At 53.7% G+C, this 13,089-nt stretch overlaps 4 protein-coding genes across 4 annotated transcripts; 1 reads left to right on the top strand and 3 right to left on the bottom strand.

Moving 5' to 3' along the window:
- Positions 1-473: 473 nt before the first annotated feature.
- On the top strand, positions 474-1,415 carry M406DRAFT_43866 (uncharacterized protein; the record flags this gene model as incomplete). The annotated part of the gene is made up of 3 exons (XM_040924234.1): positions 474-530; positions 637-1,083; positions 1,176-1,415. The coding sequence occupies 3 exons, from the start codon at positions 474-476 to the stop codon at positions 1,413-1,415; spliced, it is 744 nt and encodes a 247-aa protein (XP_040779957.1).
- An 814-nt stretch (positions 1,416-2,229) lies between these two features.
- On the bottom strand, positions 2,230-3,474 carry M406DRAFT_327404 (uncharacterized protein; the record flags this gene model as incomplete). Its single annotated transcript, XM_040920202.1, has 2 exons — positions 2,230-2,584; positions 2,651-3,474. The coding sequence occupies 2 exons, from the start codon at positions 3,472-3,474 to the stop codon at positions 2,230-2,232; spliced, it is 1,179 nt and encodes a 392-aa protein (XP_040779956.1).
- Positions 3,475-5,651: 2,177 nt separating this feature from the next.
- M406DRAFT_250287 (uncharacterized protein) lies at positions 5,652-8,147 on the bottom strand (the record flags this gene model as incomplete). The annotated part of the gene is made up of 2 exons (XM_040916685.1): positions 5,652-7,571; positions 7,680-8,147. 2 exons carry the CDS (start codon positions 8,145-8,147, stop codon positions 5,652-5,654), a joined length of 2,388 nt encoding a protein of 795 aa, XP_040779955.1.
- Positions 8,148-12,492: 4,345 nt separating this feature from the next.
- On the bottom strand, positions 12,493-13,066 carry M406DRAFT_321106 (uncharacterized protein). The gene has a single exon (XM_040919473.1). The coding sequence runs from the start codon at positions 12,890-12,892 to the stop codon at positions 12,560-12,562; it is 333 nt and encodes a 110-aa protein (XP_040779954.1). The 5' UTR covers positions 12,893-13,066; the 3' UTR covers positions 12,493-12,559.
- Positions 13,067-13,089: the final 23 nt, after the last annotated feature.

The raw sequence follows: 13,089 nt of genomic DNA, 5'->3' as shown, positions 1-13,089 counted from the left end.
CGTGGCGTATCTGAATGCGGGGAGGAGCGGACCTTGGGGACGGACTTGCCACAACAGCTTGCTTCCTCGGATTGATCAAATGGACGGAACCGCCTACTTTGCTTATATGACCATTCTATAATCCTTATCGACGACGACGACGACGGTCTATCCTCATCACGCGCCCTGTCTGTTAGTGTCTGTGTGTCTGTTTTGTCTGTCTCTTCCATTCCCAACTGAACTCATCTCTCTCAGTCCTCCTATCGTCGAGGACAGACAACCTACCCGTTGCCGGTTGTGAGTAGATAGGTCAATTGTGCTGGTATGTCAATTTCCCTCTCATACATATATGTCACTTGCTAACGACCTCAGCTTGTCACAGTCAGATCCAGGATATATACATTTACGTATATATAAGCCGCAGACTCGGCAATTTATCGCAGGCTTTACTACTATCCTTGCCAACATCCACGCCCAACTAAACGAGCGACATCATGGGTTCTCTAGACAAGTCTCAGGACGAATTCATCGTCCTGGTGACCGGCTTTGGTGTACGTTCAGAACCTCTCCCCCCCCCCCCCCCTCTCTCTCTCACTCTCTCTCACACACACACACACATCTACAGTGCCCTCCACTAACCCTCAGCCTTCTATTTAGCCCTTTAAGAACGACTTTCCACGCAACCCGAGCTGGGATATCGCTTCCTCGCTCCCCTCTTTCCTCCCTATCCTGAACGCTAAGAGCCCTCACTCTGTTCGCGACGCCGCCTCCGACCTCCCGCCTGTGCGCATCGTGGTCTACCCGGAGCCGGTGCGCGTCACGTACAGCGCCGTTCGGGCATTGATCCCCAGGCTCTGGAGGCCCGAGTTCACCGGTGTGCCGCGCATCGACTTCGTCTTGCACATAGGTATGGCCTCCATCAGGCCCCAGTACGTCCTGGAGTCCCTAGGCCACAGGGATGGCTACAGGCTGGCGGACCTCGACAACAGGCTCCCCATACAGGACCCCGCCCGGGACGACTGGCCGTGGCAGGGGATTCCGAGCCAGCTTGTCACGGAGCTGGATGTGGATGGTGTGATGGACAGGTGGGAGAAGCATCTGCCGGTGAGTCGCTGGTGGCCACGCGCACACGAGGGAGACAGGCGCAAAAGATCAATGAGAATGAGTGAGGTTGCTGACCTGACATGACGCTGCAGAACAACGAGATCCCGCTCAAGGTGTCCACTAATGCGGGCCGTTTTCTGTGCGATTACATTTACTTCAACAGTCTCGCACAGTGTTTCAAGAACAGCGAGCGGAGAAGAGTCGCGTTTCTGCATGTGCCCGCCGCGAAACCTGACCCGGCTCCCGAGTATGAAGAGCATATTGCGACGGGGAGGGAGATTGCGATACAGCTCATCAGGTCGATTGTGGAGAGCGAGCTGGCCAGAGCCTAAACCCCCCTAAGTTGACGGATTGGAGACGGAGTGCCTGATTATACAATCGCCTTCTGGCTGTATGATCTTATGTCCTTGGCAATGAGGCGGTCTTGGCATAGCATGATTAACTAGGAGATTGAAATAGTGGAGGAGCATTCGGAAAGCAGGCATGTTTTAGCATTCGGTACCAGGTCTTATATCCCTTCTAGAACTCAAGCGTCCCTTGGTGGATTATTTTGATTCCACTTGTTGCGTTGAGCGGCCACAATGTAGCCACCCCAACAAGACGGACTCATGATATTGCAATGCCTAGAACCCCAGAAGAGTGTGATCACTTGAAGTGATTGGTGCATGGGTCAGATGGGCGAGGCTATATCGCCCAGGGGGGCCGATCCAAAAAGCGCCAGCCAAACTTACCAACGGGAGGTCTGGTCTGATGGTCCATTTCCTGTCAAAGCATCGCCCTGCTTCGAAAATCCCCCCCCAAAAAAAAAACTCTTCTGCTCCCGCTCGCCGCACAAGTGTCGTGCGGGCTCAGCCACAACAACACACAACTGATCAAGACGCCGGCTGTGACCAGACACGTACGTCTCAATCGACCTCGCCCCCTAGCCCCTCGCCCCTCAGAATAACCACGTAGGCAACCGTTCCAAAAGATCAAAAACAACGCACGCGAATTATTCAGACGAAAGTTCAGTGTCGGAAGACTTTCTCATCATGGTATGGACCATATAGGCGCCTGGGGGGGGGGGTGGGGGGGAGGACCTTACGTGCAACCCCAGCGTCGACCACGCATCGAGCACTCGCCGATCACATGCCGCCACCCACGGCCTCAGAAGAATTCTTTGATGCGACTAAAGTCAGCCATCTGCTGACGCGTGGGCGACCGCAAGTAGATGGACTCGAGGCTCTCCTGACCCGGGATGCGTTGCAGAACGAAGCAGACAAACAGACCGCCCTTGGCATTCTTCTGCGGCGCCAGGCGCCGGGAGACGACGTACAGGCCGTCGTAGCGGATGCCCACGGAGGGGGCAACAGATATAGCGCCCCTCGAGCTGCGCAGGACACGGACGGGGCGGCCTGAGTTCAGGGACGTCTGGAGAGCCTGGGCGGAGCCTTTGGGGAGCTCGTCGGGGTCGGTGTTGTCCTGGCTGCCAGGACCGGAGTAGATGATGGTGTCACCGCGACTAGAAATATCGGATGAGAATCGGTAAGAGTTTCGGATGGATTAATAATAAAGGGGAATTACTTACTCCTCGTCGACGTTCTTGTAGAGGCCAGAGACCACCACGCTGTAGGCACCCGTGTGAATGTTGCCTGTGATGCCACTGATGCGGGAGCCGTGGGCGCCGTGGAAAAGGGCTACCAGCTGGTTGGGGAACCAGTCGCCAGGGGTTAGGCCGTTGTGGCCAAAGACTTTGGCCGAGCGTTTCTCGCGGAGGTAACGTCGGTCGAGCTGCGTGGTGGCATTTTTGCCGCCGTGCTTGGGAACCACACCGTGCATGATACCATTCACGCCCCAAATGGGATGGTTGGCGGGAGGTTGGCGGATGGACGCTATGGTAGGATTGGCATTGGCAGCATGTGCGGCTACCATGTTTTGAGAGTTGGACAGAACTTCGTCGTCACCGCCTTCCTCGGGGTCAACGTCGTCACTATCGACGTCGTCAGGGCCACGCTGGCCCCAGTTCTGAGCCTCATATTCCTCATAGAGAGCCTTGGCGCGTCGCTTCAAGGGCTCGGGGAAATGGAAGTCCTCTCTGTCGTAAATCATCTTCAGCAGAACGTCGATCTGAGCCTCGGTCTTATACCGCGGAGAGATCTCAAAATCGTGCTCCAAAAATGACAGAAGACGCTCGGTTCGTTGAATCCATACGTCGGTCTGGATATTGGATTCGAGGATTCTATTCAGTCTCCGGCTTTTCTGGGCGTAACGTTGGACAGCGTCCTGCCGCTCATTTTTGATCCAGTTCTTGCGCATTTCGAAGATCCTCGAGACATTGGGAATGACAATATCACCTCCAGTGTTCTCAACAGCGTTCCCATTGGAGGAGGATGGGACTGCGGATGAAGACATCTTGAAAATTGGCCAGGTAGCCTGATCAGAGAACCTGTATGTTTACTGCATACCTAAGCTTAGTTAGCTAAATAGATTTGCTTTGAGTATCGCGCGACCCTTGAGAGTGATACTCACAGCTTGTGTAAATGTCTGGCGATTCCTTGAAATTGTTATGACCCGGAATGTTTGACCCAAGGTTGAGCCTTGGTAGAGGCTGCTTACTTCCTGCGAGTCAAAGACGTAGCTGCAACCCTTGTATTGGTCGACTTGCATCAGTCTTGTCTTTGGACAAGTGCAGGGTGAGAGATACACTTGGTATGGGGCTGAGCAGAGCAGTCTGCTACTGCCCACTTTCTGAGGGCGTAATGTGTAGCTAAAACTTTGTGTTAGAAGAATATGTAGATTTCGGAAATGGGTATGTATCTTTTCGATGGATTTGTGTATCCTGTGATACAACCATTGCTGTAGGGCTGAGTGTTGCTGGATCACTGCTCACGTGTTGAGGGTGTGGTGCGTGGCTGTAGCCTATTGTTAGAAAAAAATGCATCGGTACAAGGGAATCTCCTTGAAGACATACCTTAGAATGTAAGTTGCGCAGTCAAACTAGGCCTGCTCGTATCAAGGTGTGAATTTCCTGCAGTCGCGACACGTAGTTTCACTGTGAAGTTATGACAAACACGGCTGGGTATGGTTGCATCAGGGTGCAGCTGCATCGAGGGGGGATGATGTTATTGTTTTCGACAGCCCTTGGATGAGATGGCAGTCGAGGATGATGGTTATTTAGTGTGAAAACAGGATATGTGCGCGATGATGAGTAGGGAAAAATCATGTGCACGGGTGGGTGGAATGTTCTAGCAAGAGGGCCGGTTGTTTTGGTGTGCGAGAACCGTTCCCGGTCGATGCGGGATGTGGTGTGCCTGTAGCCTGTAGCGGATAAGGTTTTGGTCAGTAGCCTTTGGCTGATGGATGGGGTGAGCTCAGCAGTCCACTGCCACAAACAGCAGGTGCTGCCCTCGGGTTTTCAAGTAGATGAGAAGGAAGGCCAACAATGTAGATGAGGAGGAGGACTCTGGAGAGGTTGTTTAAAAAAAAAAAAAAATTGAGGATGAGAGCTTTCACATGCTCTGGGGTTCAATAGCGTTGGATGGAGTGCTGATAGCTTGAATGCGGGGGTAGTTTGGGCAGAGAAGGAGGAGGACGGGGGTTGTGGTTTTCCAAAAGAGAAAGAACACAACTCCCAATCTCTAGTGTAGGAAGAAGTTGGTTTTGATCTTCTGTAATGCAGCTTCCTGAAGCTAGCAGCTTGTACACCTTAAAGAGGAACTGATAGCAAGACTCGAGGGGAGGAGGCTGGTAAGCTTTGTTGAAACAAAAGCCAGCTCATCCTCAGCAGGCAGAATACTAATATTGATGGCTCAACTGGTCTGCTGAGCATTTTTTGGTAACGAGGTCTGGTCTGTTATTACATAGGATCGTCCAGTAAAAAATAATGGTGGTGTAGGACAGAGCATAGAAAGCAAGCAGATAGGGAGGCTTTGGGAAGCTGTTGTTCGAAGCTGATATCATACAGCTCACCCAACAAGACACATTGCAAACCCTGGCAGCATTCAAGATGATGAGTACCATGCTTTCGTGGTTGTTTGTAAGAAATCTCAAAATTGTTGTTTCATTACCAGGAAGTGGTTAATACAACATAAAAGAATCTACATATTCAATTCTCGGAAACACTCCTATATCGAAAGATCGCGGGTAATCTTATCAAGCTAATACTTCCTCGACACTGCGTCATCCATGCGTACGTGATCTTTGCGTTGGTACATGTTGGGCTGGTACATGTAATCAGTAATCTGCTGAGTAACTTCTGGTTAACCTTCCCAGCAGATAATCACATAGTTTGGAAAGCATATAAATGATTGGCATGGAGGGTGTCAGCCTTATGTATATACAATCGAGCTTATTTCCCCCGATATCTACGCCTCGCTATCTTCTGTTCCTATCCTGTATTGCCTGTGTTATGCCCGTATAGATGCACCCAGATACAAGGGAAATTTGGTAGAACATATGTTCGCGACACAAGTTTGGTCGCTCAGAAAATTCATCTCTCATATCCACAAATCTCCACCACTTGCCCAGGTGAAGAAAAAAAAAAAAATTCTATCTCAAATCACCGCCAGCCAAGTCAACACCAATTTCAATTACCGCTGGTAAGCAGGTAACGGCTCCGTGGGCGGGACAGGAGGCCGCGAAGACGAGCCCGCAGCATCATTGTACGTGAACTGCGGGCCGTACTCGTCCTCCTCTGTGAGTGTCGGGGCAGATGGCTCATCTCCGTCGTCAACGGCTGCAGACAGCGGCGCACTGGGTCCCGCTGCCGTGCTGCTCCCCACGCCTGCATCGTAATCTCTCGGGAACTCAGGTGGCGCGCTCGCTTCAGCTAATAACCTCTGCCTCTCTAGCTCCTGTTTGTCGTCCATCGGGGTCGCACCTGGGGTGAGAGAGTCTGCCGCAAGGTCGTCGAGTGTCGGCGCGGAGGGCCCAGCGGCGTCACCATGCAGCGGCGGCAGGGAAGATGCGGCTAGAGTGGACGGGCCAGCACCGTCGGCATCGACTGGAAGAGCAGGGCCAGCGGTCGGTGTGGGTGGCTGCTGGTGCGGCTGGCTTGGGAGAAGCCTCTGCTCGGCCCGACGTATCCTCTCCTTTTCTGAAAGGGCACTTTCGTCTGGTAATTCTGGAGGAGGTATATAGTGCGGTGCGGACGGTTGTGGCGGTTCCCGATGTCCACCAGTCCAGTAAGGGTACTGCGTGACGGGTTCAGGCGGATATGGCGGATATTCGTGGTGATATACGTCTTCGGCGCCGTGATTTTCGTCTTCCTGGCCCCCTGCCCACTGTCCGTTTTCTGCATAGGCCCCGCTATCGTAATATTTTGTATGTGTCGTTGGTGCTGGTCCCACTGCCTTACCTCGCCTGCTGCTGTCTGTCGTTCCAACGACAACCTCAAACGAGTCAAAAATGACGCCCTTTTCGCGCTTCACAGTATCCGTGTTGACTAGGCTGCCATCGAAGGATGCAACACCCGCGTTCAGGTCTCTTGTTGATGCCGAGAGTCCACCCCCTGCGCCGACCCTCGTATGCTGTCCGATCTGTATCGCGTTCGACAACTTGCCACCGAGATCCACAATCACCTCTAATCGATACTTGAAACTAATCATCTCCCCTGGGACGCCTTTGATCGAAGGAAAAGCATTCTCGGGCACCCGAACGGACGTGTTGATGCTTGTGGTGAAAGTACCCGGATCCACGATCAATGGGCTAAACGACTGAGACAGATCTTTCCGAAACACACTGCACGACCCAGCTGATGTCAGTGAGAGACCACCCAGCCCCGTCTTTGACTTGGGATAGTATTCCTCCTTTTCTAACTTGCGCATCTCCTCTTTGGACAAATGCTTGAAAAGCGACGCGGGCGGCGCTGAGTCCACTCGCCCTTGCCGATATAAGGTGACAATGACGCCGTGCATGCTCCTGATGGGTTTCGTATGCTGGATATTGACCCTGATGGGCAGTGTGTCGCCCGGCAAACAACCTCCCTTCATGAGCTCGATGGTCGCCACGATCGTCTTCTCACCAGACGCGGCCTTCCTGCCCCCGTTCGCCGGAACGGTGCCCAAGCTGGCCACCTGGCTCAGCTCTGCCCCTCTGGAACCGTTGCTCACGGCACTGTCCCCGCTGACCTCGCTCCTCAGGTCGCTGTGTACCGGACTTCTGGGATTCTGTTGAACATCCTGACTTGCTTCCTCCGCCCCATTAGACCCGTCTGTTGATGATTCTACCGCACGCGTGGAGTCGAGATCCGAAGAGGTCTCGGCGGGGCCATTTTCGTACCCGGGGTTATTCTGTTGTCTTTCGGACACTGTAGAAGCGGTGGGTTTCTTCCTCTTGGCCTTCTTCGAGATGGGTTCGAGGTAGATGGTTCGCGGCTGAGGAGGAAGGAGAGGGCCCACGTCCACCTGTTGCACCAGGTCCACCTTTCGCTCACAGGTTGCAGTCGGACTCATAGCATTAGGCCTGGTGAGGGTAGCTGTGATGTTGTACGCTATCGTCCCTCGCTCGAACTACATACCAAGGTTATATCACGGTCAGCCCTGGACGAGCACTCACCTGCAGTTGCACAGACAGGATCGGGGATATGTTACACGAGGCAAGAAAGCAGGCTCGCCTACCTCTATGCTGCTAGGCAGCCCGTGGTCCGGAAAGACCAGCTCGAATCCAAACTCGTACTTTCCAGCGGGTAATGATCCATCTGCGCAGAGGACCTGTTCGTCCTGGAATAGTGAGGCATAGCCATTGCCGAGGAATCTGAACTGGGAAACGCCATCTGAGGCGAGATCGACGTTGCTGACGGGCTCGTTGGCAGCATTCGCGTTTTTGTAGACACGAACGGAGCCGCGCAGAGCGACGGTGAGATGAGTGACGTCGATGGCCTTGACGACAGCCAGGATAACGGCGCCCCTCACAGCATCGCCTGCACTATATTTCCGATGGGGTTCGGCGGGTCGGATGTAAAATTCGACAATGTTGCGCGTGTTTCTCGACCGGATGGGGAGGGCAAATCGGGAGAAGAACGATCGAGAGGATGGCTGGTCCTCGAGAGCGATCCGGGGGTCACCGTTGCCAGGGAGGGGGACCATCTGGCCAGCGATGTTGTTGCACACGGGGAGCCTCGCAACGAGTCAGCCTCGTCGTCCCCGCTGCCGTATTTTTTTTTCTTTTTCGAAATGCGTCTTGGTAGCTGTCCACACGGCGACCTGGGTGGTCTCGGATACCGGCCTGGGTTTGTTGTCGTCGATGAGTGTTTCTCGTGCCGAATTCCGAGACTCCCTCGAGGATGTGGGTGGCCTCCGGCTGTGACGGCAACTTATTTTGTCTGTCTTCTGAGGCAGATCGTAAAAGCTCTCACCAGAGAGAACCGAATGGGCAGCACCACCTTTGCCCACCACCCCTCCACAGGCTTCTTGGCTGCGTCCACAGCCACCCTAGGGAGACGCGACCAGGACCCAAACCAAGACCACGTCTGCGCCAGGAGCCAGGCGAGGAGGCTCCCAGATGGAGGCGCAACAGCAGATGGGCGTCGCCTTGAGAAGAGCAGCCCGCCGAGCCGGTCACTTCCTAACACCTCGGGCTCGGGGGCCGTGCTGGACGAGAAGACGGGGGTCGCTAGTAGATATCTGTCTCTCGAGTCCTGACGAGGAGGACGACTGACGGTCGGTGATCGGGAATGGAGATGGTTTGCGCGATTGCATGTGCCAAGGACAAGTTGGGGGGGAGGGGGGGGGGAGGTGGCTTGGCTTGCCAAGAAGGGATCAGAAAGACGACGGGAAGAGACGTCGCGGGTTGAGGTAGCAGCAGGGAGATAGAGAATGAATCAGGAAGCGTGGCGTATTAAGGTGGGTGTGAAACGCGCGGGTCGTCTCTTAGGGGAGTAAAGTAGTATGGCTGGCTTGCATATGAGAAGGGATAGAGGGGAGGAGGGGTCGAAACTGGGAGCGATGATGGAATGAAACACGCAATCTTGCGAGAAGAGATTAGGCCTGACCAGAGACACTAAAAAAATTGCTGTAGTATAGTAATATGAAGTTTGGCATTAGAATGATATCTTAATCCCAGACCCAGAGGTTAAGAGATGCTGTAGTGCAGAAAAGCAAGGCAAGAAGGCAGACAAGAGGCAAGAAAATAGGCTCGGGCAGACGGAGAGGTAAACCGTTGAGGAGACTTTCTTTAGGCTGGTGGCGGGCTGCTTGAACCCGTTCATAGTTAGTTACTCAGTAGCCATGTGCTCAGACATGACTGTGGTGCTGCAAGTACACACTGCTACCACGGGCTGCCGAGGAGCGCGCCTTCCCCAGAAGGATAAACTTGGCCTTAGTGTGTGGGGTATGTTTCGACACCCTTTGTGCCTTCTTATCTATGGCCCTTTTCCGTTGCCCTTTCCTGTTCACTCTCTCCAAGTTGAATTCTCATTATCTCGACACCCAACCCTCAGGACAAGATGCCTGTGTTATCAAGAGTTCCATTTCTCTCAGGCTTCTTGTATGATGATGATTCCACACCCACAAACCTCGTCACTCCAAGGGATGGTGTCATATTCTCGCTCCCCCTTCACGAGTAAGCCTAATAAATTTAGCTTCCTCCTCTCTCACCTGTGCTGGCTGGCAGGCTGACATAAGTATCACAAAGTGTGACGGGCCCCGATTTTTCCAGCCTCGTCTACAGTGGTGAGCACCTGGTTGCTAGCCTCGCTCAAAAAGACCAGTCCCCCCCATTCCCGTAGGGCTGGGGCCACTAGACGGTTGCAGCCTTGGCAAATTGCTATTTTTGTCCGTCGCGGCTCCTGACACCGTCGACGCCCACGTGTTTCCAGAGCCTTGGTATAGATTGGGTTTCACCGGCCTGGATCTCTTCACCAGCTCGGTGGCTAGAAGTGTGGTAGCTGACAGTACAGGCCCACACACAGACACATTATGGCCACCCGTCTGGGGAGTAATGCCCCACCAGATCTGCGCGGTTCACATCAGCTGATGTTTGATATCTGTATCAGCGTCTGGCTTGCTAACACTTGTTTCTGGGCCAACACAGTTGCAGGCATGTGTCACATCGACGGAATCCTGGATCTTGAAGAATATTCCTAGTGGCTGATCTTCTGACTGCTGGGGATCAATTTGGTAGTAAGGAAGGTGGGGGAAGGCGGGTTGTCATGGACGAACCATAGACTTGTAGGCGCATCCCGGAGGGCAGGCCTCGCTGTGAGAGCGCTGCTGCGGTTGCTTGTCTCTTGCGATACCATCATGCAAGGCTATGAGTGGACTGAGGGTTTGCCCTTCACCTATTTGCGAGATGCATTTTGACCCGCGGGGCTCTGGACTGTTACGGTGCGGCCGCCTAAAGTTCCTTAGTATTCTTGGGCCGTTCACTACTTGACGATGGCGGATGACGATGACGATCTGGGTGGATTTTATCTTGGACTTTCGATGAGAGGATTGGCAAGTGCCTCACCCCATGGCTCTTCTTTGTCCCTCTCGTACAGTCACCTCGTCTCAACGTGACTGACCAGCGGACAGACCAAGATGCTTCTGAATAGAGGACCGGTCAAGGTCAGTAGCATCTGCCATGGGAGGACAGAAGCATTCAATTCTCGTCGCCGTACTTTATTAAGCCGCGAATCTTGAACTAGCTGAGCCGGTCCTCTACACACCCTATTCCACTCAAAACAACAAATTCAGAGGAGTGTAAACCGTTAGACAGGCGACAGCAGACAGACATACATCCAAACACACGCTAATCTACTGCCGAGAGACCACGGAAGGAACAAGAAACCTACCGTGAACACTTCGACCCCCGAGGACAGCAGCCCACGATGTGTTTTGTCTATTACAAGGTCCACTTCTGCACCTATTGCCGGATGCAGATCTTCGAAGAGCCCAATCCCGACCGTTACGTGGCCTGCGCCAGCGCTCAAGCCACCGGCTCGGGCAAGCTCGGGGACTGTGCCGAGCAGGACATCCAGCGCATCAATATCAGGCTCTACGACGCCTGCTGCGTGACTTGTAACGCGGAAGAGCTTGGGGACCAGGACCACCACGAGGAGGGCGGAGGCGGGGGGAGTGAGGTAAGTACTTATAGTCAGGCAAGGAGGAGGAGGAGAAGGAGGAGAAGGGGGTGGGGGGACTAAGGCCTAGAGATATTTTCAAGCTGACAAGTACGAAGCGCAGGGGAAAAGGTAAGAAGAAAGACAAGGGGGGCAAGAAACACAAGCGAAAGGGCGGCAGTGCGTGCCTTGTTTCGTGATGCTCTGCGGAGATGCCGGAAATGGATATGTTGGTAAGTCGATGAACGGCACAGTCCATGGAATTGCCTTGTGTGGGCCAGCGGCGACAATAATGGTGATCAACACCATCACCAGCATCTCCATACCCGGGGGGGTAGGCACAAAGTAAAACCTTAGTAAAGAAAATTAGCCAGCGGTAGGCTGAAGTGGTAAGATCAAGTAAGCACAGTGCCAGATATCCTCAAGGAAGAGTCTATTACTGTTTGTCAAAATTCCCTTCATCGCGTGCACGGAAGAGTCCACAGATCCACCGAGATGGAGTCTAATTGGTGACGATCGCCCATGTCGCGAGACACGGATATGTGTTGCGTACGCAGCCAGCGGATCGCCGCACAGCACATTAGGGATGCCCTCTGGTCAATTGCGAGTAAATTCGGGGAAGCGCCTCAGTTGAAGATCACCCAGCAGAGGGCAGTCTTTTATCCTCCCGGCTATGCCATAATCTTCACTGCATGGAATGCATATTCATAAAATTTAGGAAAGACGGTACAAAATCTTTTCGTTTAATGCACACATTCTTTTCATGTTCATACTTTGATTGCTCGCTCTTTCTCTGTTCAGTATCCAGACAATCTTCTACTTGGCTCGTCCGTCTCATGATCATGCCACTATGTATTACGATCTAGTATTGCTGCGCGCCATGTCTGTCTGGCGTGTATCTTTTAAATATGCGCCTTCTCTGCTGATCGTCGCTCTCATAGTTTTTTTTTCTTCTTTTTTTCCCCTCATGTTTCTTTTATTTTGAGGTCCATGAAATCCACGCTGCCGGCCTGTCCCATAGTTTCACAACCTATCCAGTCCCAAAATTACCCAAAACCCTGTCCTGGTCATGCACGCTATTGTCGAGATGCTGTGCTACTTTTTTTTCCCTTTGAAACAAACGAGTAAAAGCAAAAAGAAATCTGGACCAAGTGAAGCCCAATCCTGGCGACCACAAACGCGGGCAGCGAGTGGAATGTGTGCATGGTCAATGCCCTCTCCTACTTGCTACTACTCGTGGGTAGTCCTTCACGAGGCGCGGCGCGTCTCCTCCCGCGTTTCTCGCCAGCTGAGTCTGCTCTCGCTGAAACTCCTCAAGTGCAGCGGGCGCTTGGGTGGCAGCCTTCTTCCATCCACGCTCTCAGCCCTTTCGTGCTCGTTTTCTTTATTTTCCTTGTCCACTCGGCAACCAGAGCTGAACGCAGCCTCGCCAACCTCGGAAAGAGACTCCAGGCCCCCCTAGAGCCCGAACTTCTTCTTAGGTGCCTTCTTGCTTCCGTCCTTCTGGTTGCTCATATCCTTGAGGATATCGTCAAAGGTGCTGCTTGCGTTCCGGGTATGGCTCGCACTGTTGGGCGTGGCGCTCTGCGGAGTGGGTGGGCCCCGAATCGGACTCTCATTTCTCATGTGGTTCGAGCTGCGCACGCTCCGGAGGCTGCCGGGCCCGGAGGCGCCACCACCCCCTGCACTCTGTGGTCGTGGTGTGAGGGAGTCGGAGCGCGCGTGCATCTGCGAACCATACACGCGGCTGGAGCGTCTGTCGACAGGCGTGTGTGCTGGGCTGGGAAGCATTTCCAGCCCAACAACGCCAGCGAAGCTGGAACGGTATTGCGAGCCCGTGCTTCGTCCCTGGGCAAGGCCGCTACCGGGAGCGGGAACCCGCCTCAGTGGCCCTGATGCAGGTGATCCGGGCGTAGAGCTGGCGGGTGACGCGCCGTTGCTGCTGTGGTAGCCGACTGGATCCATGTCCTCAAACACGGCGCCAGGAG

This window comes from Cryphonectria parasitica (assembly GCF_011745365.1).
Source record: "Cryphonectria parasitica EP155 unplaced genomic scaffold M406scaffold_2, whole genome shotgun sequence".
NCBI classification, from domain to species: Eukaryota; Fungi; Ascomycota; class Sordariomycetes; order Diaporthales; family Cryphonectriaceae; genus Cryphonectria; species Cryphonectria parasitica.
This window is presented reverse-complemented; position numbering and strand designations above follow the sequence as displayed.

Bases quoted from the DNA above. Each gene is read 5' to 3' on its own strand.
- M406DRAFT_321106 (XM_040919473.1), bottom strand. From the start codon at position 12,892: ATGCTTCCCAGCCCAGCACACACGCCTGTCGACAGACGCTCCAGCCGC.